The 22637-nt window shown below is 47.3% G+C and overlaps 1 protein-coding gene across 1 annotated transcript in view; it reads left to right on the top strand.

Moving 5' to 3' along the window:
• PKHD1 (PKHD1 ciliary IPT domain containing fibrocystin/polyductin) overlaps window positions 1-22637 on the top strand; it is a 985750-nt gene that overhangs the window by 931192 nt on the left and 31921 nt on the right. Inside the window, exon 64 of the mRNA XM_063919219.1 lies at window positions 3537-3644. Within this exon, the coding sequence (XP_063775289.1) occupies window positions 3537-3644 (108 nt within the window). The remainder of the gene's footprint in view (window positions 1-3536; window positions 3645-22637) is intronic.

Here is a 22637-nt window from a genome sequence, read left to right as displayed (position 1 = left end):
CATATTGTTCCTTTTAAATGCTGGCGCTGCAGCATGGGATTAACCCCTTCCATGCCGCGGCTGCCATTGACTATGTGGATGAGGAGGGTCTCCAGCCACAGGGACCGGTACAAAGCCTCTCTGGTGGTACTGACTAGACAGGATGCATATCCATTCCCCCAACCACTTGGTGCACGGCTTCAGCAAAGAGCCCCACACTTGTATAGTGCATTAATATGCATTGTTTTGCCTACTCCGTATTTTACTGAGATTGCCCTCACTCCGCCCAGCTTCTCGCCCTATGGCTGTGCAAACTATTGCTCCTGTGCTGCAATCTTGCTCCATATGGCCATGTGCTGCCTGGGAATATAGACGCAATTTCTCCAATCATTGGGGGTTAGTCAGTAAGGATTGCAGCTTCTGTTTTTTAGCAGAATCTGCAATAATTTCTATTGCACGCTGGGGGCCTGCTCATCTCAGGGCAAAGCCGCCCAGCATGCTAAATGGCCTGCCCAGTGGCTGCGACCGCAATTTGCTGCAATCACAGCAACTGTGGACAACCCCCTGCAGCCGCAGCTAGGCAGTTCGCCGCCATTTTCTTGATCAGAGCTGCTGCGTGTGACATCACGCAGCTTCCCCGGAAAATGCTGCCGACCCACCCCCGTTCTCTCTGCGCTGCCCCCCACAACGCTCCATTGCTACCCCCTGTCCATCCCGCGAACACACAGGCGTTCGCAGCCAATGTGATCAGATCGCATTGGCTGCTAGCGCACGTGCAGGACGGGACCTGTGCATGTGCACTAGCACCACCAATGGGGTTATTACGGTTATATCGATTAGCGATGTGACCTGAATGACCCCCAGGCTGCAACAAAAGGGCGTGACTTCTCATTCCGTGTACACTGGAAAATAGTCATTTACCACCTTTATAGCTATTGGCAAAATGCCGTCACTGCCTGGCCTGCACTGCTGGGCACGTCCGCAGAACTGAGGTAAACCAGTGGATATCTCTATAGAAAGTATACAGTACAGTATTAAACAATGAATACACAATTCTAATATTATAGTGTTTGTAACTGGCTATGGGGTAATTCAGATCTGATCACTGCTGTGTGTTTTCGCGCAGTGGGCGGTCAGATCTGAACTGCGCATGCGTATGAGCAGCAATGCACCAGCGCGTCGGCCGACTACAATGGGTTTTCGCAAGGAGATTCACAGGAAGTTTGTGGGTGGCAATTGACCGTTTTCAGGGAGTGTCTGGAAAAACGCAGATTGGATCACGCGTTTTCAGGGAGGGTATCTGACGTCAGCTCCGGCCCCGATCAGCAGGATTCAATCGCACAGTAGGAGTAATTCCTGGGCTGCGCAGAGACTGCACAAACTGATTTTTAGCAGCTCTGCTAACACATAGCATCGCACATTTCCACAGCGATTTTTACCCTCCCCCTGTAGGCGGCGACTATCTGATCGCAGGGCAGCAAAAGACGCAGCCCAGCAATCAGATCTGAACTAGGCCCCTGAGTCAGAGAAGAAATGTTCCCTGGAACTGAGCGATTATCTGCAGACTGTGCGTGGGCTGCATTTGCATTGCGCATGCGTCACGGTGCAGCTGGGAACCTGCGCACAATGAGGACTCCATAGCAAAGAGATTGACAGAAAGTGACTGTTTGGTGGTGTCAACATGGTGTTAGCGGGGAGTGGTTGTAAAAGTGCAGGCATGTCATGGCTGTTTTGGGGGGGTGTATCTGACGTCAGCTGCGAACAAAAACATGGCGTCTGCGTGACTACTGCTGGATTCAGTCTCTGTAGCCATAGGGCTACCCTTTAGCCCGATGTTCCTTGTTCTTGCGTATAGGCCGCGTATGTGGACGCAATTCCGAATGAGTTGTGGCAGCTCCGGTGGGCGTCTCTGTTCATTTCTGTGTGGCAGCTTCACTTGCTGATATCAGCAGTTGCGTTGCGGAGAAAATCGCACTTGCAGCTGCATTAGCGTCTATGTCTTATTCAGCTATACATGTGATAGCCATGAAACTTCAGTTACTTGCAGGACAGTGGGGGTCATTCCGAGTTGTTCGTTCGTTATATTTTTCTCGCAACGGAGCGATTAGTCGCTAATGCGCATGCGCAATGTCCGCAGTGCGACTGCGCCAAGTAAATTTGCTATGCAGTTAGGTATTTTGCTCACGGCATTACGAGGTTTTTTCTTCGTTCTGGTGATCGTTGTGTGATTGACAGGAAGTGGGTGTTTCTGGGCGGAAACTGGCCGTTTTATGGGTGTGTGCGAAAAAACGCAGGCGTTTCTGGGAAAAACGCGGGAGTGGCTGGAGAAACGGAGGAGTGTCTGGCCGAACGCAGGGCGTGTTTGTGACGTCAAACCAGGAACGAAACTGACTGAACTGATCGCAGTGTAGGAGTAAGTCTTGAGCTACTCAGAAACTGCTAAGAACTGTCTATTCGCAATTCTGCTAATCTTTCGTTCGCAATTTTGGTAAGCTAAGATTCACTCCCAGTAGGCGGCGGCTTAGCGTGTGCAAAGCTGCTAAAAGCAGCTTGCGAGCGAACAACTCGGAATGAGGGCCAGTGTTGGCAGACAATACTTTAGTGTGAGACATAAGCAGACGTTCCAGAACTACATTGCTCAGCACGTAGGAAACATCAATTGCACAGGGTTGCACTGAACAGCAGATCTCCAACACAGACCTTATTACTGGGTATCTCATTGGATTAAGGGGGTCATTCCGACCCGTTTGCATACAGCGGTTCTTCGCTGCGGTGCGAACGGGTCGGAACTGCGCATGCGCGGCGGCCGCAATGCGCACGCGTGTCGTTGCCCAGAGACGTCCGTCGCTGTGCAGTGGCCAGAATAAAGAAGAAAGTGACCGCTAGCGCGATCGCAAGAAGATTGACAGCAGGGAGGCATTCCGGGGCGTCTACTGACTGTTTTCCGGATGTGGAGATCCGAACGCAGGCGTGTCCAGGCGTTTGGAGGGCGGATGTCTGACGTCAATCCCGGGACCTTGGTCGCTGGATCCGTCGCACAGGGTAAGTAAGTCTGACCCTGGTCTTGTTTTGCAGGAAACTTTTTTAGCATAGCGGGGCTGCACATGCTCTGCTATGCTATAATACACTCCCCCATAGGCGGCGTCAAGTTGATCGCACGAGCAGCAAAAAGTTGCTACGTGCGATCAACTCGGAATGACCCCCCCAAGCCTCAGTGTATGTTGACATATTGGTTGCCGTTGTGCCAAAATTCTGATTGCTGATATCAGAATCTGCCGACCTTCTGGATGTCGGCTACATGACTGGATATCGTCCAGCATAACATGGCACTGAAGGAGTTACTCTCTAAGGCCTGCACGGTAAGAGACCTGCAGGTAATACATACCAGTAAATCTATACCTGTTTCTCTTATATTGAATGTTCCGTCTTATACCGGTATCTGAAATTCCCGTGAACTTGAACTGCTGTATTTACAGATCACAAAGCCGGTATGGAAGCCCGAAATATGGGTCCAATTACTGCACTAACCTTAAGACATTTCTCCTGTAACTTTACAGGGAACACTACGGTGGAAATAGAAGATGGATGGGGGAACTTTTCAAACTTGGTCGTCTCAAGTTCTGGATCAAACTGGTGCCTGATATTTAATGTTACATCACCTCCAGGTATTTCTTTCTGCTTTTCTTGTTAGCGTTTTCCCTCTCTTGCGCCCTATAATTTCTGGAGATACCGTGCCTCGCGGGTGCCTCGAGGAGGAATATATTAATATATTTATGGGGAGCAACCTCAATAGCAAACTATTCAGATAATATGCTTTTCAGAAATAAATATTTTATACGTCTCTGGACGCACATATATATTCCTTTGTCCTCATCCTAAGAACAATTATGAGTGACAGGTGATAGTAATTCTGCATACAGGGCAATACTATATAGCAATATACACTACTAGTATTTTATTACACATACATGAAAAAAGAAGAAAATGTTAGTTGTTCCCCATTAGTATTAGTAAATGGATTTACTGTGTTTTTTTTAATCTTTATTTTACCACCTTTTGATATTTTGCGCATTCTTACTAGAAGTTGCTTTCATTTCCCAGTAGGAAGGGCGGGTTAGAAGGAGACGACCACCCACATTCAGTGCGTCACTATGAGCTTCTTACTCCTGTACTAATAAAATGACGCAGATCCGGTCCCTGCGCTGATTCTGACACACATGCAGCCAGTGTCCGGGAAATGAAAAACTCTTCTGCTGGTTGCAGTAGACATAATGGGTTAGATTTATCAAAGCTTGGCGAGAGAGAAAGTAGAGAGAGAAAGTAGCAACCTATCAGCTCCTTTCTAGCACAGCCTGTAACATGACAGAACCTGATTGGTTGATACTTTGGGGTCTATTTACTAAGCCTTGAATGGAGATAAAGTCCCAGCCAATCAGCTCCTAACTGCCATGTCACAGGCTGGGTTTGAAAAATGACAGTTAGGGGCTGATTGGCTGGTACTTTATCTCCATCCACTTTATTTCCGTCCAAGGCTTAGTAAATAGACTCCTTTATCTCTCTCCACTTTATCTCTCTCCAAGCGCTGGACTCCAGCCATTCTTCTGGTTGAGTATGGGTAGAGTTGCTTGAATGTGTATTTCCTGTTAAGGCACATTACCTGCACCATTCCCACCCTAGCATTTATCTCACCATCGTGGTCTCTGTCAGCCAGGATGTTTGGATAAATGGGCAGTAGACCAAAGCACAATTCCCTTTCTTGACTTGTCAGACGATACTGCAAAGCATCAGAAAGTGAACTAATACAGGTACAACACCGATAATCTGACATGCTTTGTTCCGACACACTGCCGGATTACCAGTTTTGCCGGACTATCAGTTTTATCATCGATGGTGGTATCAGCTGCATCCGGACTACCCTCCCCGCAGCATAATTATGCCATGCAGCCCTCCCGTAGCTTAAATATCCCTCGCAGTACCTACAGCTCCTGCAGCCTGACTCCTCTACGTAGCCCGACTCCTCCCCCGCAGCCTTACTAAACCCACCCATAGGCTAACTAAGCCTCCCGCAGTTTAACTAAACCCACCCACAGCCTAACTAAACCCACCCACAGCCTAACTAAGCCTCCCGCGGTCTAACTAAACCCTCCCACAGCCTAGCTAAGCCTCCCGCATTCTAAGTAAACCCATCCGCAGCCTAACGAAGCCCCTGAACAGCCTAACTAAACCCACCCATAGCCTAACTAAGCCACCCGCAGTTTAACTAACTAAGCCTCCCGCGGTCTAACTAAACCCTCCCACAGACTAGCTAAGCCTCCCGCATTCTAAGTAAACCCATCCGCAGCCTAACGAAGCCCCTGAACAGCCTAACTAAACCCACCCATAGCCTAACTAAGCCACCCGCAGTTTAACTAACTAAGCCTCCCGCGGTCTAACTAAACCCTCCCACAGCCTAGCTAAGCCTCCCGCATTCTAAGTAAACCCATCCGCAGCCTAACGAAGCCCCTGAACAGCCTAACTAAACCCACCCATAGCCTAACTAAGCCACCCGCAGTTTAACTAAACCCACCCACAGCCTAACTAAACCCACCCACAGCCTAACTATGCCTCCCGCAGTCTAACTAAACCCACCCACAGCCTAAGTTAGCCTCCCGCAGTCTAATTAAACCTAACCGTAGTCTAACTAAGCCTCCCGCTGCCTAACTAAACCCACCCATAGCCTAACTAAACCCACCCGCAGCCTAACTAAGCCTCCCGCAGCCTGTCTAAATCCACCCATAGCCTAACTAATCCTCCCGCAGTTTAACTAAACCCACCCACAGCCTAACTAAGTTTCCCGGAGTTTAACTAAACCCACCCGCAGCCTAACTAAGCCCCCCGACAGCCTAACTAAACCCATCCATAGCTTAACTAAGCCCCCAAACAGCCTAACTAAACCTCCCGCAGCCTAACACCCACCTGCAGCCTCACCACCCCCGGCACCTAATTTGTCCAGATTACAAGAGGTGCCGGACCCACCAACAGCCTAACTAAACCCACCTACAGCCTAACTAAGCCTCCCGCAGTCTAACTAAACCCACCCGCAGCCTAGCTAAGCCTCCCACAGTCTAACTAAACCCACCCATAGCCTAACTAAGCCCCCAAACAGCCTAACTATACACTACCACAGCCTAACATCCACCCGCAGCCTCACCACCCTCGGCACCTAATGTGTCCAGATTAAAAGAGGTGCCGTACCATCAGGTGGCGGATAAATGATGTTGTACCTGTATATTGTATGTTTCAGGGTAATAAAAACAATTAGTTAGACTGTACTGTATATTTGTTCAATCTGATTATATTTCACATTTTTAGACAACATTTATTGTTCAAAAATTTAACAAAAAATGTAAGCTGATTTCAAAATGTATATATATTTTTAATTGATTTTATTTTTATAATTTGAATCTAATGACTCAACTTTTAATGGGTTTAGTTTTTCCTATTAATTTAAAGCACCATGAAACTCAAGGGATGGAATGTAAGGTGTGCTTAATTGTATCGCCCGTCTTTATTAATAAATATCATAAGAGGGCTTGGTTTAGACAGTCTTGCAGACGCTAGGAAAATGTAAGCTGATGTTTTATTGGTGGCGGCACATATGGGGTGACCGTACATTTGTGTCATGTAGGGTGATGACCGTCAGGCATTTTTTATGTGCAGAGCTTTGACTGACTAAAGAGGCAACCTCATTTGCATTATAGAGGTCTACGTACTAAGCCTTGGGAAGAGATAAAGTGAATGGAAATAAAGTATCAGCCAATCAGCTCCTAACTGTCATTTTTCAAACCCAGCCTGTAACATGGCAGTTAGTAGCTGACTGGCTGGTGCTTTATCTTTGTCCACTTTATCTCTCTCCAAGGCTTAGTAATCATCACATCAAGTGGTTTATTTTGGTTGAGGGGCTGTGTTTGTTGTTATGTATAATTGTTTTATTGAAGCTCCTCCTCTTTTCTTCTGGAAATCCCTATCTCCCTGCTGTTCTGCGGGTCTCCTGGTGGCGGTATAATGGCTGCATGGTTTTGAATTGTTTTCTAGCTCAGTGTGCACTAGGGACGGTTATCGGTGTGGTTGCCATCGATGGTTATATGGAAAGTATCCATTGATGGCTGCCAACTATGTAGTGGATAACCATTGATGGTTCCCACTATCGATGGTCATGCCTGTTTTTTCACTGACTGGCCCATGGGCCAATCAGAATACTGCCAGGTAAGAGGGAGGGGGCCTGGGCCCCTACTGGACCCTCACTGTGCCCCTCCATCAGACCTGGGCCCAGGTAATTTGTACCCTCTCTCGGCACCACTGGCCATAAACCATCGATGATTTTGGCCATCCCTAGTGGGCACACTTTCCCATGATTTCTGATGGCTAATCCAATTAAGCACAAGCCCCTCCGGGTGCGTTTATTTGATTTTTGAGAGTTAAACACCAACATTTGATTATATGAACGGTTATTTTTCTATTGTTTTATCATCTGTTCTTGGCCCTACACCATACTAACCTTAATCATCAATTGATATGAATACAAATATGATTCAAAATCTAATTCAAATTTGTTATCTGTCCTAATTGGAATCGCCAACTCCTGTGTTTGTGTCTTAATTTTAGTATACCTTCGAGACGTTTAGTATAAAAGGTGAGGACCCGTGTGAATTGGTTGGTTCTTTATCACCGTGAAATATATCACTCTCCAAGGGCTTGATAAATATGGGCATTTATTTCTAGATTGCCCATACAATGACTTACAAACGGTGCCACGCCAAAGCAGAGGCTATGCCAGTAGCAACCAATCATATTCTAGCTCTTACATTTAGCATGCAGAATTGTGATCTAGTATACACAGAGGGGAAATGCATGGGAAGTCTGGCAGATCTTGTAAATCCAATTGCAGAAGCCACGCAAGAACATAAACTTATGTAGGGATGTATTGGCTGCAATTATTATTTTCTGCTTGTCTCCCTCCAGTTCCCAACCTTTGATTTTGTTGTATAACTAATTTCTGCGTGACGGCTGATATTGTACATCTTAGCCGGTACCCTACACTTACAGGAAAACTGCAAGCCGGCGTTCCAAGCCCAGCACATGAGTCTAATTTTCCAATTATGTTCGTGTTACTTTGAAAACTGGTCTATTTCAACAAGTTTAATTTTATGGCTTCCTTACCAAATTATAGAGTGCTGGGACCAGAGTGTGCCGGGGTGTTTTCTTGTAAAACTGTAACATGTTATAAACAATGCTCATAAATTCCTCAGTTTTCCTATTTATTAACATCCTTTTTCCTGATGATAAAACAGTTAACTTGCCTGGGCTTCTCTGCCCGGGAGGGGTGTGAAAATTAAGATTTAGAGGTCCTGCACAGAAGCCACAATAGGAAGGTGTCTGCAGTGCTTTTATACTGCCAGACACGGCTTTATTGCTGCTGTAAATATTATCAGGCCAGAGTCTTCAGTGATGTGCACCGGGAAATACTGGCCGCTCATTATGGTGCAGTCTGGGGAACATAATACCTCTTATTTCAGGGGAATACTAATTGTGTCTGTGTGACAGCCTACGCTAACCTTAATAATATATTTTACTTCTATGGAGATAAATTAGATTAATAAACAAATAAATACACTAAATGATGAATTAAATCACCTTTCGCAGAGATATCAAGATTCCAATTCCACTGTGTGAAAAGGCCCAAGAGCTTAGGGGCCTATTTATCACAAGGAGAAGGTTCAGTAGGACTTCTACCTATTTGACCAGCCTCACAGCCAGTGATAGTTATCACTGGTGATATCCTTCACCAGCTGCTTCCAGCGATTACTTAAGGGGGGTACACACGGAGCGACGGTCACTTCATTTCTAAGCAATCTGACTAGATTGCTTAGAAATTAAGAACACATTGCTCAGTGTGTAGGGGTGCCAGCGACAGCAATACGCGTTCTCGCACGTCGCTATCGCCGCTGCTAGATTGGCCTGCATGCAGACACAATCTAGCAGGTTGCTCATTTCACCGCTGGGTGAAATGAGTGCCCCCCCCCCACGTTCCCCCCTCCCCCTCGCTCAGCACACATTGCGCTGTGCTGAGCGGGGGAAAAGATGTGTGCTGAGCGGTTCGCTCAGCACACATCTCCCTCCACATCTCCCCGTCTGTAGGGCCCTTTAGCTCATATAGAACCAATTTAGCAGAAACTGTCCAATCAGAAAGGCAATAGCAGTGGTGACACACACACACACACACATACACAAACTCAAAGTGTTTTCTGATTTACATAAAGTATTTTTATTTTTAAGAATATTTGAAAGTATATTTTTTTCTACTTTGTTAAAAAGAAATTACTTTCTATTTTTTTTTCTTCAAAATGTTTTTTTTTTTTTTATTGAGGCATCATAGAATAACATTACAGAGAAATGACATTCAATGTACAGATAGTATATAAACATTGAAGCATGTAATCACAGCCATTTCTCAATCAATTGCAAATAAAATATAGTTTACAAATCTTGTGTCAGTCTACATATATTTTGCTGTACCTTCATTTTTTTGGAAAGTGATGCAATTAGATTGCAAGAGGTCAAATTAAAGTGTCAAAACTGCATTTTTATTTGTTAAGATTATTTTGAAAAAAAAAAATAATTTTTTTCTTCAAAATTGCAGGGTTTTTTTTTTTAAGCAACGCCAATAAATACTTTTAACTAATTTCCTTTTCAATTAATATATATATATATTTTATTATTATTATTATTATTGCCGCTTCCACTGCAAGCCTGTGAGCTGTAGGAGGGAATATTAATTAAAATTACATTTTGGATTGAATTATACAGTATTTATTTTAATTCTGTATGTAGAATTGTATGTATGTAAGATTAATAATATTTTATTTTGCCCTACACCTGACCTGTGATTGCATGCAACCATGGTGGTCATTCCGAGTTGATCGCTCGCTAGCAGTTTTTAGCAGTCGTGCAAACGCTATGCCGCCTCCCACTGGGAGTGTATTTTAGCTTAGCAGAAGTACGAACGAAAGGATCGCAGAGTGGCGGCACAGTTTTTTTGTGCAGTTTTAGACTAGGTCAGTGTTCAGTTCCTGTTTTGACGTCACAAACACGCCCTGCGTTCGGCCAGCCACGCCTGCGTTTTTCCAGGCACGCCTGCGTTTTTCCTGGCACGACTGCGTTTTTCCAGGCACGCCTGCGTTTTTCCTGGCACGCCTGCGTTTTTCCTGGCACGACTGCATTTTTCCAGGCACAACTGCGTTTTTCCTGGCACGACTGCATTTTTTCAAACACTCCCTGAAAACGGCCAGTTGACACCCAGAAACGCCCACTTCATGTCAATCACTCTGCGGCCAGCAGTGCGACTGAAAAGCTTCGCTAGACCCTGTGTGAAACTACATAGTTCGTTGTAATATTACTTCGCGCGTGTGCATTGCGCCACATACGCATACGCAGAAGTGCCATGTTTTTGCCTCATCACTGCACAGCGAACGAAAGCAGCTAGCGATCAACTCAGAATGACCCCCATAATCAGTCGCTGCTAGAAATGGGAGTATCAAGTTGGCCTATTTGGAAATTAATTTGAATGCAGTCTGCAAATTTATTCACAAGTTGATCCCGATTCACCAGAAAATTAAACTTACTATTTACTGTATTATTATTATTATTATTATTATTATTATTTATTATAATTCTTAGTTATATGGTGCCACACAGGGTCCGAGGCACCTTACAAATGACACGAACAGAAAAAGTACTGTATGAACAACACAAGATAAAAAAGAGACATAGGCTGGGTACACACTTAGCGATATGCACCCGATATATCGTCCGGTGTGTATTCACTATACCGTTAACGATGCACACTTCCACGGATCATTAATGATGTACAATATCTTTGTTTTTCACCTTGAATCTTAAAGATATTGGGGGTCATTCCGAGTTGTTCGCTCGCAAGCTGCTTTTAGCAGCTTTGCACACGCTAAGCCGCCGCCTACTGGGAGTGAATCTTAGCTTATCAAAATTGCGAACGAAAGATTATCAGAATTGGGAATAGACAGTTCTTAGCAGTTTCTGAGTAGCTCCAGACTTACTCGGCATCTGCGATCAGTTCAGTCAGTTTCGTTCCTGGTTTCACAAACACGCCCAGCGTTCGCCCAGACACTCCTCTGTTTCTCCAGCCACTCCCGCGTTTTTCCCAGAAACGGTAGCGTTTTTTCACACACTCCCATAAAACGGCCAGTTTCCGCCCAGAAACACCCACTTCCTGTCAATCACATTACGATCACCAGAACGAAGAAAAAACCTTGTAATGCCGTGAGTAAAATACCTAACTGCATAGCAAATTTACTTGGCGCAGTCGCACTGCGGACATTGCGCATGCGCATTAGCGACTAATCGCTCTGTTGCGATAAAAAAATAACGAGCGAACAACTCGGAATGACCCCCATTGTACAAGACGGTACGCTCCTGGATGTGGGTGCATGCCGTCACTGTCGAGAAGCAAACAATATCGTTCAGTGTGTATGAGCAATATAGTTTGCCGGGGGGGGGATCTTGCATGATATCACATCTGATGTGCCATCCGCAAGTGTGTACCCAGCCTTAGAGTACTGGACATTACAGGAAATGGACTACAAGTTTATAAAATTGCTGCAGCAGCGGTAGTTATACCCAAATAAGCAGCGCTGCTGATCCCAAAGGGTTGGTGCTGTTTTTGGCAGTGGGGAGGGAATGATGGTAAGTGAGGGAAGAAGAAGCACACGAGGGAAGAGGGTCCTGCCTGTCACAGCTTAACATTCTAAAGCTACAGACCAAGCATTGAAGCCAATCGGCAAGCCCCAACAGACGTTTACAGTCATCTCCTTTATTTTTATTTGTTTTTATCTTTACTTACTGTACACGTGGTGGTCAGTGACCCTGCAAATGTGTCCTCAATCCAATTAGTCCCAATAAAGGTATAGGGGGCCATTCAGACTTGGACGCAGCAAAGGGCCAGTGCCCCTGTTGGTAATGGGGAGGAGATGATACTAAAAGTCCTGGAAGCAAAAGCACAAAAGGGAAGAGGGCCCTGCTCGCTAGAGCTTACAATCTATAAAGGAGGGACAGACAGAGAGGGGCGATACAGCTGGGGTGAGACTGTGAGTGGGGAGCAGAGAGCGGTGGGTTAGGAAGAGCTTTAGTAAAATAGTGCGCTTGAGAGTTCAGGTGTCAGTCATTGACGGGATCCGGTCTCTAGGTCGACAGTAACTAGGTCGACAATATTTAGGTCCACCACTATTGGTCGACAGTAACTAGCTCGACAGGGTCTTTAGGTCGACATGTTCTAGGTCGGCAGGTCAAAAGGTCTACATGAGTTTTTCAATTTTTTTTCTTTATTTGAACTTTTTCATACTTAACGATCCACGCGGACTATGACTGGGAATAGTAACCTGTGCCGAGCGCAGAGAGGCCCCTTGCCCGAAGCATGGCGATCGAAGCGAGCCATGCGAGGGGACATGGTGCACTAATTGGGGTTCCCGCTCACTGTACGAAGAAAACGACACCAAATAAACAAAAAACTCATGTCGACCTTTTGACCTGTAGACCTAGACCATGTCGACCTAAAGACCCTGACGACCTAGCATCCCTGTTGACCTACTTACTGTCTACCTAAACATTGTCGACCTACTTACCATTGACCGTACATACCACACCCTCATTGACTGAGTGAATCAGGTGGGCGCATTGTGGCGGATGTAGGGGGGAGAGCATTGAGTGAGGGCTTTATAAGTGAGTGGCAGGTGTATGAATTGGGTTTTGCAGGTAAAGGGGAGCCAGGCTGAAGCAGATCATTTGAAAAGAAAGATGAACCATGTGGCAGCATGGAGGACAGATTGTAGTGGTGAGAGGCGGGAGTTGGTAAGGCCAGATAGCAGGGGTTACAGTACTTCAGTGGCAAACGCAGGATTTGCATGGGGGGGTTTCCAGAACTGGGTGGAGCCAATCACGGGGGTGGGGACTGAGGTGACCCAGTATATGCTGGGTCCGTAAACTAGTGTGTGTGTGTGTGTGTGTGTGTGTGTGTGTGTGTGTGTGTGTATATATATATATATATATATATTATATGTATATATATATATATATATATTTGTGTGTATATATATATATATATATATATACATATCTACACATATATATATACCGTATATATATATACACACACACACACACACACACACACACACACACACACACACACACACACACACACACATATATATATATATATATATATACACACACACACACACACATACATACATACATATACACATATACATAGCATATTAAACATGCATACATATATATATATATATATATATATATACAGTACACGTATATACACACATTTATATATATCATATATGTGTGTGTTTATATGTATGTATGTATATACCTGTGTATATATGTATGCACATGGATATATATGTACTATAATTAAAATAAAATAAACTTTTATTAAGCACTTACAAGTGCCACCAGGAAGACAGCAGGCTGCAGAGGACGCTAGACAGCCATTAATAATACTCATGCAGCCAAAAAAAGAGGGGGGTTTCTGGGTGATCGGAACCCCCCCCCCTGGGTGCGCCACTGTACTTTATAGGTTTTGTGGTTATTATACGGTTAAAAAAGAAAGGGGCAGACTATATGGGCCAAGTACTTCTTATTTGCCATTAAATTCTATGTTTCAATGTTTGACAGGAGTCAACGGAAGCTCCGAGTGAGGTATCTTCCCACAATGCAGTGCAGCCGCCAATCATTTCACCATGGGAGAAGTATCAAACATTTTAAAGAGGACAGGTGACAGATTCTGGCTATCATTTTATAGAATGTACTAGATCATTGATAACTAGAATCTGATTGGTTGCTGCAGGCAACTTTCCTCTTTTGAAATTAGTTTGATACATACCTCCCCACCTTGGTCCTTCACAGTTGACTTGTATACCAGGTTGTTTCTATTAATCAGACCCGGCGACAGGGGGGCTTAAAGGGTACCAGGCCCCCAAGGATCAGAGGGGCCCCGAGAATCAGGGGCATAAAAAAAGTGACCGCAGAGCCTATTAATTATTTTTATACTGCTCACCCTGCCTTTAATGCCACCCTGTGTGTATGAAGTGGGCAGGGACACCTAGGGTTAGCGTGTATGGGGCAAAGGGGGGGGGGGGGATACTAATTACCCAGGCCCCAGCTTTTTGGAGAGGCCTGGGCCCGCCGCTGCTCTCTACGGCCCAGGAAGTGGGTGCACTGTAGAACACCTACATTTTATTAGTGCACCTTATACAGAACATGCAGTGGATAATTCTTTTTATTCACAGCCTAAATAAAGAACACATTGTCAAAGCGAAAATGTGTCTTGTTTGGGATTTCACTGTAGTGTTTGGCTCACCAAGGGGCTTTCATAACAAAATGCCTGGAAAAGACACCTTTATTCAATAACTCGGGGGGCTGTGAAATTGGTGGAACTGTGAATTACCGCGACTCCTCTGGGACAAGGTGGGAAACACTACTAGGCATACTGCGTGCTTTTATTCTGTGCAGAGAAATAACAAAAGGTGCATTTGTTGTCTAAGCATGGAGAATGATCATGAAATTCTCTATTTAACATGTATTAGAGAGAGATAAGGAAAAGGAAAACATTTGTAAAAATGTAACAAATAGAACATCGGAGCAAATTTGGTGATGCTCCTGCAGAGGGGCTAGCGGGCGATGCTGGGGGGTGTTACAGATGTTCTAGATCACACCCTCTAGACGAGATATAGGGCCTCTTTCTGAGTCCCAGTTAAGTTCAGGTGCGGCCACATCCAGTGTGTTTTAGCAGACTACTCATGCACCATAGAGAACATGCGACCTTCGCGTTTGTATGGTCAAATCTCAGACAGATGCATTTTGGACCTTTCCGCCAAACATTGAAATGGCCGTTCCTAAGTGGCAACTGGACGTAATGCAGGGAAGAGAACCATCTCCTGGCCGTATAGCCAGAGTGACGTGTACATCGAGTGGACCACATTTTCGGTCCTATGTCTTCCACCTTATATAGGACCAATGTAAGAGCCTGTATTAGTGACGGGCGGCTGAGCTAGGGGCGGAGGGCGGCGGGCAGTATAGTTGCAGAGATACGGGCAGATAATTCACTAGACTTCTGATTGCGGCCGGCGTAATGAATTCTGGCAGAACTATGGGGGTCATTCCGACCCGTTCACACGCAGCGGTTTATCGCTGCAGTGTGAACGGGTCCAGAATGCGCATGCGCGGCGACCACAATGCGCGTGCGCGACGTTGCTGTCGCTGGGTTACGTTGCGTCCTACGATGGAAGCGGTTGCAGAGCCGACCGCAAAGAAGATTGACAGGAAGAAGGCATTCCTGGGCGGATCCGGACCGTTGGAGACCGTTTTTGGGGAGTTGAAAAGAAAACGCAGGCGTGTCCAGGAGAACGGAGGGCGGATGTCTGACGTCCATTGCATAGATCGTCACACAGGGTAAGTAGGTATCGGGCTAGTCTTGTTCTGCTTGAAAAATGTTTAGCTTAGCAGGACTGCACAAGCGATTGCAGCCCTGCTAAGCTAAAATACACTCCTCCATAGGCGTGGACGAGTTGATCGCAGCAGCAGCAAAACATTGCTGTTTGCGATAAAACTCGGAATGACCACCTATGTGTAGCTCAAGACCTGTTCCAAAAAACAGCAATTACCTGTGCGGCGGTCACTTTTCTTGTTTTGTGTTTTGGTTCTGGTTCCATCCTCGTGTTGTGGATCTGGATTGGTTTTGCCAAAACCACCCTTTCGTGTATTGGTTTTGGTTTTGGATCTGGATGATTTTTGGAAAAAACATAAAAACAGCTTAAATCACAGAATTTGGGGGTAATTTTGATCCTACGGTATTATTAACCTCAATAACATTCATTTCCACTCATTCCCAGTATATTCTGAACACCTCACACCTCACAATATTGTTTTTAGGCCAAAAGGTTGCACTGAGGTTGCTGTGTGACTAAGCTAAGCGACACAAGTGTGCGGCACAAACAACATGGGACGTGCTGGAATTTGCCCAGATGTAATACACTCACAATATTGGTGGCACAGGAAAGAGTACCTCTAAACCACACACACACACGGCAAAGCCTGTAAAATTAATTTGGATAATAATAACCCTTTTATTTGGAGTTATTATAATAATACTAGGTGCTTCATCGCGCCCTACGGGCGCTCTCACACCGTCATAAGGGACTACGCCCCCCCTGCACGCCTTTCTAGGGTTCAATATATGTATTATATGGAGTATTATCTGCATTCCTATTTTTGATAGTGGTTAAATATTGCACAATGAAAGGGGTCCGATGGTGAAGGGGCGTAGCCCCTTGCGACGGCGTGAACAGCGCCTGCTGGTCACAATGTACAGACTGCAGCGGGTGTGGGGGGGACCGCGGATAGGGGAGGAGGTCAGGAGGTGCTGCGGGTGGGGATGGGGAGGAGTAGGATCCGGAGGCGCTGTGGGTGGGGGAGGGGCAGGTGGGGGATGTTGCGGATGGGGGAGGGGGTTCCGGAGGCGCTGCAGGTGGGGAAGGGGCCGGTGCTCTGCGGGTGGGGTAGGGGATCCAGAAGCAACGCGTGTGGGGGAGGGGTGGGGGCAATGTGTGTGTGCGAGGGGCAGGTGCAGGGTGCGCCAGATAAGGGAGGGGGTCCGGAGGCGCTGCGGGTGGTGGAGGGGCGGGTGCAGGGGTGCTGCGGATGGGGTAGGGGGCTAGGAGGCGCAGCGGGAGAGGGTTGCGGGGGGGCGCAGATGGGGAGGGTGTCTGTAGATGCTGCGGGTGGAGGGAGCGCGGACAGCGGAGGGGGTCGAGAAGTGGTGTGGGTGGGGGAGTGGCGGGGGAGTGGGGGCGGAAGGTGGTGTAGGAAGTTTTGAGGCACCGCATGTGGGAGAGCAGTGGGGGGTGGCGCGGGTGTCGGTGGTGGGGGTGCAGCGGATGGGGTCGGGAAGTGGTGCGGGTGGGGGGAGGGGTGGCGGTAGCGGGTGGTGTAGGGGGTTCGGATGTACCGCGTGTGGTGTAGGGGTTCCGAAGGCACCGCATATGTGGGAGGGGCGGGTGCGGGGATGGTGGAGGGATGCGGAAGAGATGCGGGTACTGTACCTGCCAAAAAGGTCATTGGAGGGACAGCTATCAGTCACACTACCAATCTTTCCCCCTATGACTCCATCTCTCAGCAGCAGCAGCTCCCGCACACACATGCCATGTCTGCCTCTCTTGTACTGTCTCTTTGAGGTGCTAGGGCGGGTGTTGCGGATGTTCCTCTGGTTGGGTCGCAGGCCACCCGGGCTCGGTGTCAGTGTAACTTTAGCGCTGTCGCGGGCAGGTGGGGAGCACAGCAGTCTGCGGTGTCCCTGCTCCCACGCAACCCGCTCTGCCTCACATCTCCCCCCGCCATCCGCCCCACATGCAGCGGTCCGCACTGGCCACAGCAGTCAGCCATCGTGTCCGCAGCGGGGACCGGCTCTACCGGGAGCACTGGACGAAGAGCCGCGGGGGGCCTTTGCCTATATCGTAGGTGGTTGTATAGGCTTGAATGGCCTTTTGCTGCTCCTCCATCCTCTGAAGCATATAGAGGGTTGAATTCCACCTAGTTACCACCTCTTGCTTCAGAGGATGTTTCCAGTTCCAGTTTGGAATAAGGCTGTACATAACAAAATGTGGAAAATGTGAAGCGCTGGGAATACTTTCTGGATGCACTGTATGTTATCAGGAACTCGGAGACTTCATTAATGCATGAACTATTTATGTAGTGTAAGAGAACGTATGGCGCTCCAGCACTATAACTACACATCCCAGCATGCCCGACCACAGATTTGCTGTTAGGACATGCTAAAGCTGTGTCAGGGCATGCTGGGATGTGTAGTTCCACAGTATCTTCAGATTTAATTGTATGTTGAACTTGCCAGCATGGTGCTGGCAGCAATTACAGTTCCCAGGTCTGACTGCCGAGTGCATGATAACAGCAGAGTACTGCAGGGGCGGATTGGCCATAGGACTTTTCAGGAAGATTCCCGGTAGGCCAACGTGTCTGTGGGGCCTGTTTTGTGTGTTGTCACGTGGCCCCACCCCCACATGACAGGCAGGCCACCGCACATAGGGGGTCATTCAGAGTTGATCGCAGCAGCAAATTTGTTAGCAGTGGGGCAACACCATGTGCACTGCAGGGGGGGCAGATGTAACATGTGCAGAGAGAGGTAGATGTGGGTGGGTTATATTGTTTCTGTGCAGGGTAAATACTGGCTGCTTTATTTTTACACTGCAATTTAGATTTCAGTTTGAACACACCCCACCCAAATGTAACTCTCTCTACACATGTTATATCTGACCCACCTGCAGTGCATATGGGTGGTCATTCTGAGTTGTTCGCTAGCTGCATTTGCATGAGGCAAAAAAAGGCACTTCTGCACATGCGTATGCGGCGCAATGCACACACGCAGCGTACTATTACAACGAACGATGTAGTTTTACACAGGATCTAGCGATGCTTTTCCGTCGCACTGCTGGCCGCAGAGGGATTGACAGGAAGGGGGCGTTTCTAGGTGTCAACTGACCGTTTTCAGGGAGTGATTGCAAAAACGCAGGCGTGTCTGAAAAAATGCAGGCGTGGCTGGGCGGGTGTATGACATCAAATCCGGACACGAATAGGCTGAAGTGATCGCAAGCGCTGAGTAGGTTCAGAGCTACTCTGAAACTGCACAAACTGCTTTCTCATACGTCCTAGAGGATGCTGGGGTCCACTTATTGACCATGGGGTATAGACGGTTCCGCAGGAGCCATGGGCACTCTCAAGACATTTCAATGGGTGTGAACTGTCTCCTCCCTCTATGCCCCTCCTCCAGACTTCCATTTTAGAAATGTGCCCAGGCAGACTGGATGCACTCCAGGGGAGCTCTACTGAGCTTCTCTGAAAAGACTTATGTTAGGTTTTTTATTTTCAGGGAGAACTGCTGGCAACAGACTCCCTGCTTCGTGGGACTGAGGGGGCAGAAGTAGGAACCAACTTCCTGAAGAGTTTCATGGCTCTGCTTCTAGCTGACAGGACGCCATTAGCTCCTGAAGGGAACTGAACGCTAGCCGTGCCTAGATGCTCACTCCCACAGCATGCCGTCACCCCCCTCACAGAGCCAGAAGTCTGAAGACAGGTGAGTATGAGAAGAAGATCTTCTAGCAAGTAAAGTGACGGCTGAGGTACGGCGCGGCTGGCGGGAGCGCAGCGCACCATTGCTGCCCACACACACAGAGCACTGCAGGGTGCAGGGCGCGGGGTGGGGGGGCGCCCTGGGCAGCAAATAATACCTAAAAACTGGCGCAAATGGGGGCATAAGATGCCGCTGGCACAGCCCTACCCCCGCCAGTATAAATATTATAATCATTGCTGAGTGAAAAATGCGCCTTTTGCGGGGGCGGAGCTTCTTCCTCAGGCAGCCAGCACACTGCTCAGCGCCATTTTCTCTCTCTCCTCAGGCTGCAGAGACAACGCTGGTCCTATTCTCCACTTCTGACTACAAGTACAGGGTGCAATTAAGGGGGGGCACAAAGCGTTTGTGGTGCATTACAAGTGTGAATTACTGTGTAAAAGCGCTGTTGTCTGTGGGCATTCTGTGTTCACAGACATTACATACTGGCGCTGGGGTTGTGAACTGGCTGATCCTATACTGTGTCCCTCTGACAGATTTTGCTGTGGGTCTGTCCCCTTATAAGTCCCAGTGTGTCTGTGAGTGTGTGCTGTACACGTGTAAGGCATGTCTGAGGCAGGGAGTTCCTCCCCGGAGGAAGGCATTTTAGGGACACAGAGTTGTAATGTGGTGGCGCTGCCGGCACACCAAGAGCCTGCTTGGGTGAAAGAAATACGTGACAGTATGCATCTTATTAACAGGAGTTTAGATAAGTCTGAATCTCAGGCTGAATGCTGGAGAAAATCTGTGGAAGATGTGATTTTTCAGGACTCAGTTCTTCCTTCTGCAGGCGACCCCTCTGGGTCACATAAGAGACCATTTGTGAATACTGATACCGACACAGACTCTGATTCTAGAGAATATATTCTAGAGAAATAGATCATAAATTGGCAAAAAATATACAATATATGATTGTGGCTATAAGGGACGTGTTGGAAGTTACAGAAGCCTCGCCTGTACCTCAGGAGAAGGCTTATTTATGTAAGGAAAAGAAATCCAAAGTCACATTCCCTCCTTCCCACGAGCTAAATGCTCTCTTTGCAGGGATGTGGGTGAATCCTGAGAAAATTTCATATTCCTAAACAGATTCAGGTAGCTTACCCTTTCCCAGCAGAGGACAGGAAAAAATGGGAATTACAGTGTTAGACAGTGCACTATCCAGGTTGACAAAGAAGGTAATTCTCCCTGCACCTGGCACGGCTTCACTAAAAGAGACGGCAGACCGTAAGATGGAAACTACATTGAAATCCATTTATTTTGCCAATGGTACACTGCTCAGACCCACTATTGCCTGCGCGTGGGTCAGTCGCGCTATTGAAAAATGGTCAGACAGCGTGTCATCAGAAATTGACACGGTTGATAAAGATGAGATACTCCTTAAGTTAGGGTATATCAAAGACGCTGCCGCCTACATGCTAGAAACGATGAAAGATATTGGACTCTTGAGTTCACAAGCCGCTACCATGGCGGTATCAGCTAGGCGGGCATTGTGGATTCGCCAGTGGAACGCGGATGCGGATTCCAAAAGAAACATGGAGGCTCTCCCATATTTGGCGATGGTCTGGATGCGTTAGTCTCGGCGACTACCGCAGGTAAGTCAACGTTTTTGCCCTCTGCACCTACACCGGCAAAAAAGACCTATCACACACACATGCAGTCCTTTCGGCCCAATAAATACAAAAGAGCGAGAGGTTCCCCCTTCTTTGCAGGAAGGGAGAGAGGAAGGGGAAAGAAGCCCACAGCGGCTCCAGGTTCCCAGGAGCAGAAGTCTACTCCTACTTCTGCAAAATCTTCAGCATGACGCTGGAACTCCCTTGCGGGAGGCCGCTCGGGTGGGGGCACGTCTCAAACTGTTCAGCCAAGGTTGGATTCTGTCTGTCCTGGATCCCTGGGTATTGCAAATAGTATCCCAGGGATACAAGCTGGAGTTTCAAGACGTTCCCCCATGCCGATTTTTCAAATCGACCTTGCCAGTTTCTCTCCAAAAAAGAGAAGCAGTAACAGCGGCAATCCAAAAATTATGTCAAGATCAGGTCGTAGTCCTGGTACCTTTGCCGCAACAAGGGGAGGGGTTTTATTCAAGCCTCTTTGTAGTTCCGAAGCCGGACGGCTCGGTCAGACCGATCCTGAACCTAAAAAATTTGAATCTCTACTTGAAACGGTTCAAGTTCAAGATGGAATCACTGAGGGCAGTGATTTCCAGTCTGGAGGAGGGGGATTACATGGTGTCGGTAGACATCAAGGATGCTTACCTGCATGTTCCCATTTATCCTCCTCACCAGGCTTATCTGAGATTTGCGGTACAGGATTGCCATTACCAGTTTCAGACTTTACCTTTTGGTCTCTCCACAGCGCCGAGGGTATTCACCAAGGTGATGACGGAGATGATGGTCCTCCATCGTCAAAAGGGAGTCAATATAATTCCTTATCTGGACGATCTCCTGATAAAGGCGAGATCCAGGGAGCAGTTGTTAAAAAACATTGCGCTCTCCCTGTCCATACTCCAACAACACGGTTGGATCATAAATTATCCAAAGTCACAATTGTAACCGACAACAAGATTGTCTTTTCTCGGGATGATTCTGGACACGGAAGTTCAGAGAGTATTTCTTCCAGTGGAAAAGGCTCTTGAAATCCAGAAAATGGTAAAACAGTTATTGAAACCATCCAGTGTGTCGATCCATCAGTGCATTCGGTTGTTGGGTAAGATGGTGGCGGCCTACCAGGCCATACAGTTTGGCAGGTTCCATGCCAGAGTATTCCAGTGGGACCTGTTGGACAAGTGGTCGGGATACCACCTTCACATGCACCGAAAAATTGTCCTGTCGTCAAAAGTCAGGATTTCACTCCTGTGGTAGCTACACAGTCCGCACCTACTAGAGGGATGCAGATTCGGGATTCAGGACTGGGTCCTGGTAACCATGGATGCAAGTCTCCGAGGCTGGGGAGCTGTCACTCAGGGGGAAAGCTTCCAAGGAAAATGTAAAGTCAGGAAGCCTGCCTTCACATAAACGTGCTGGAATTGAGAGCCATTTACAACGGCCTTCGTCAAGTGGTACATCTTCTTCAAGATCATCCCGTGCAGATCCAGTCGGACAATGTAACAGCAGTCGCGTACATAAACAGGCAGGGCGGAACGAATAGCAGAGCAGCAATGGCAGAGGTGACAAAGATCCTCCTCTGGGCAGAAAGCATGCAAAAGCTCTGTCAGCAATTTTCATTCCGGGAGTGGACAACTGGGAAGCAGACTTCCTCAGCAGACACGATCTCCATCCAGGAGAGTGGGGCCTCCACCAAGAAGTCTTCGCAGAGGTGTCAAGTCTTTGGGGAGTTCCTCAAGTAGACATGATGGCATCTCGTCTCAACAAGAAGCTTCAGAAATATTATTCCAGGTCGA

Source organism: Pseudophryne corroboree, chromosome 4, assembly GCF_028390025.1.
Source record: "Pseudophryne corroboree isolate aPseCor3 chromosome 4, aPseCor3.hap2, whole genome shotgun sequence".
NCBI lineage: Eukaryota > Metazoa > Chordata > Amphibia > Anura > Myobatrachidae > Pseudophryne > Pseudophryne corroboree.
Note: the sequence above shows the minus strand (reverse complement) of the source record. Positions and strands in the feature narration are given on the sequence as shown.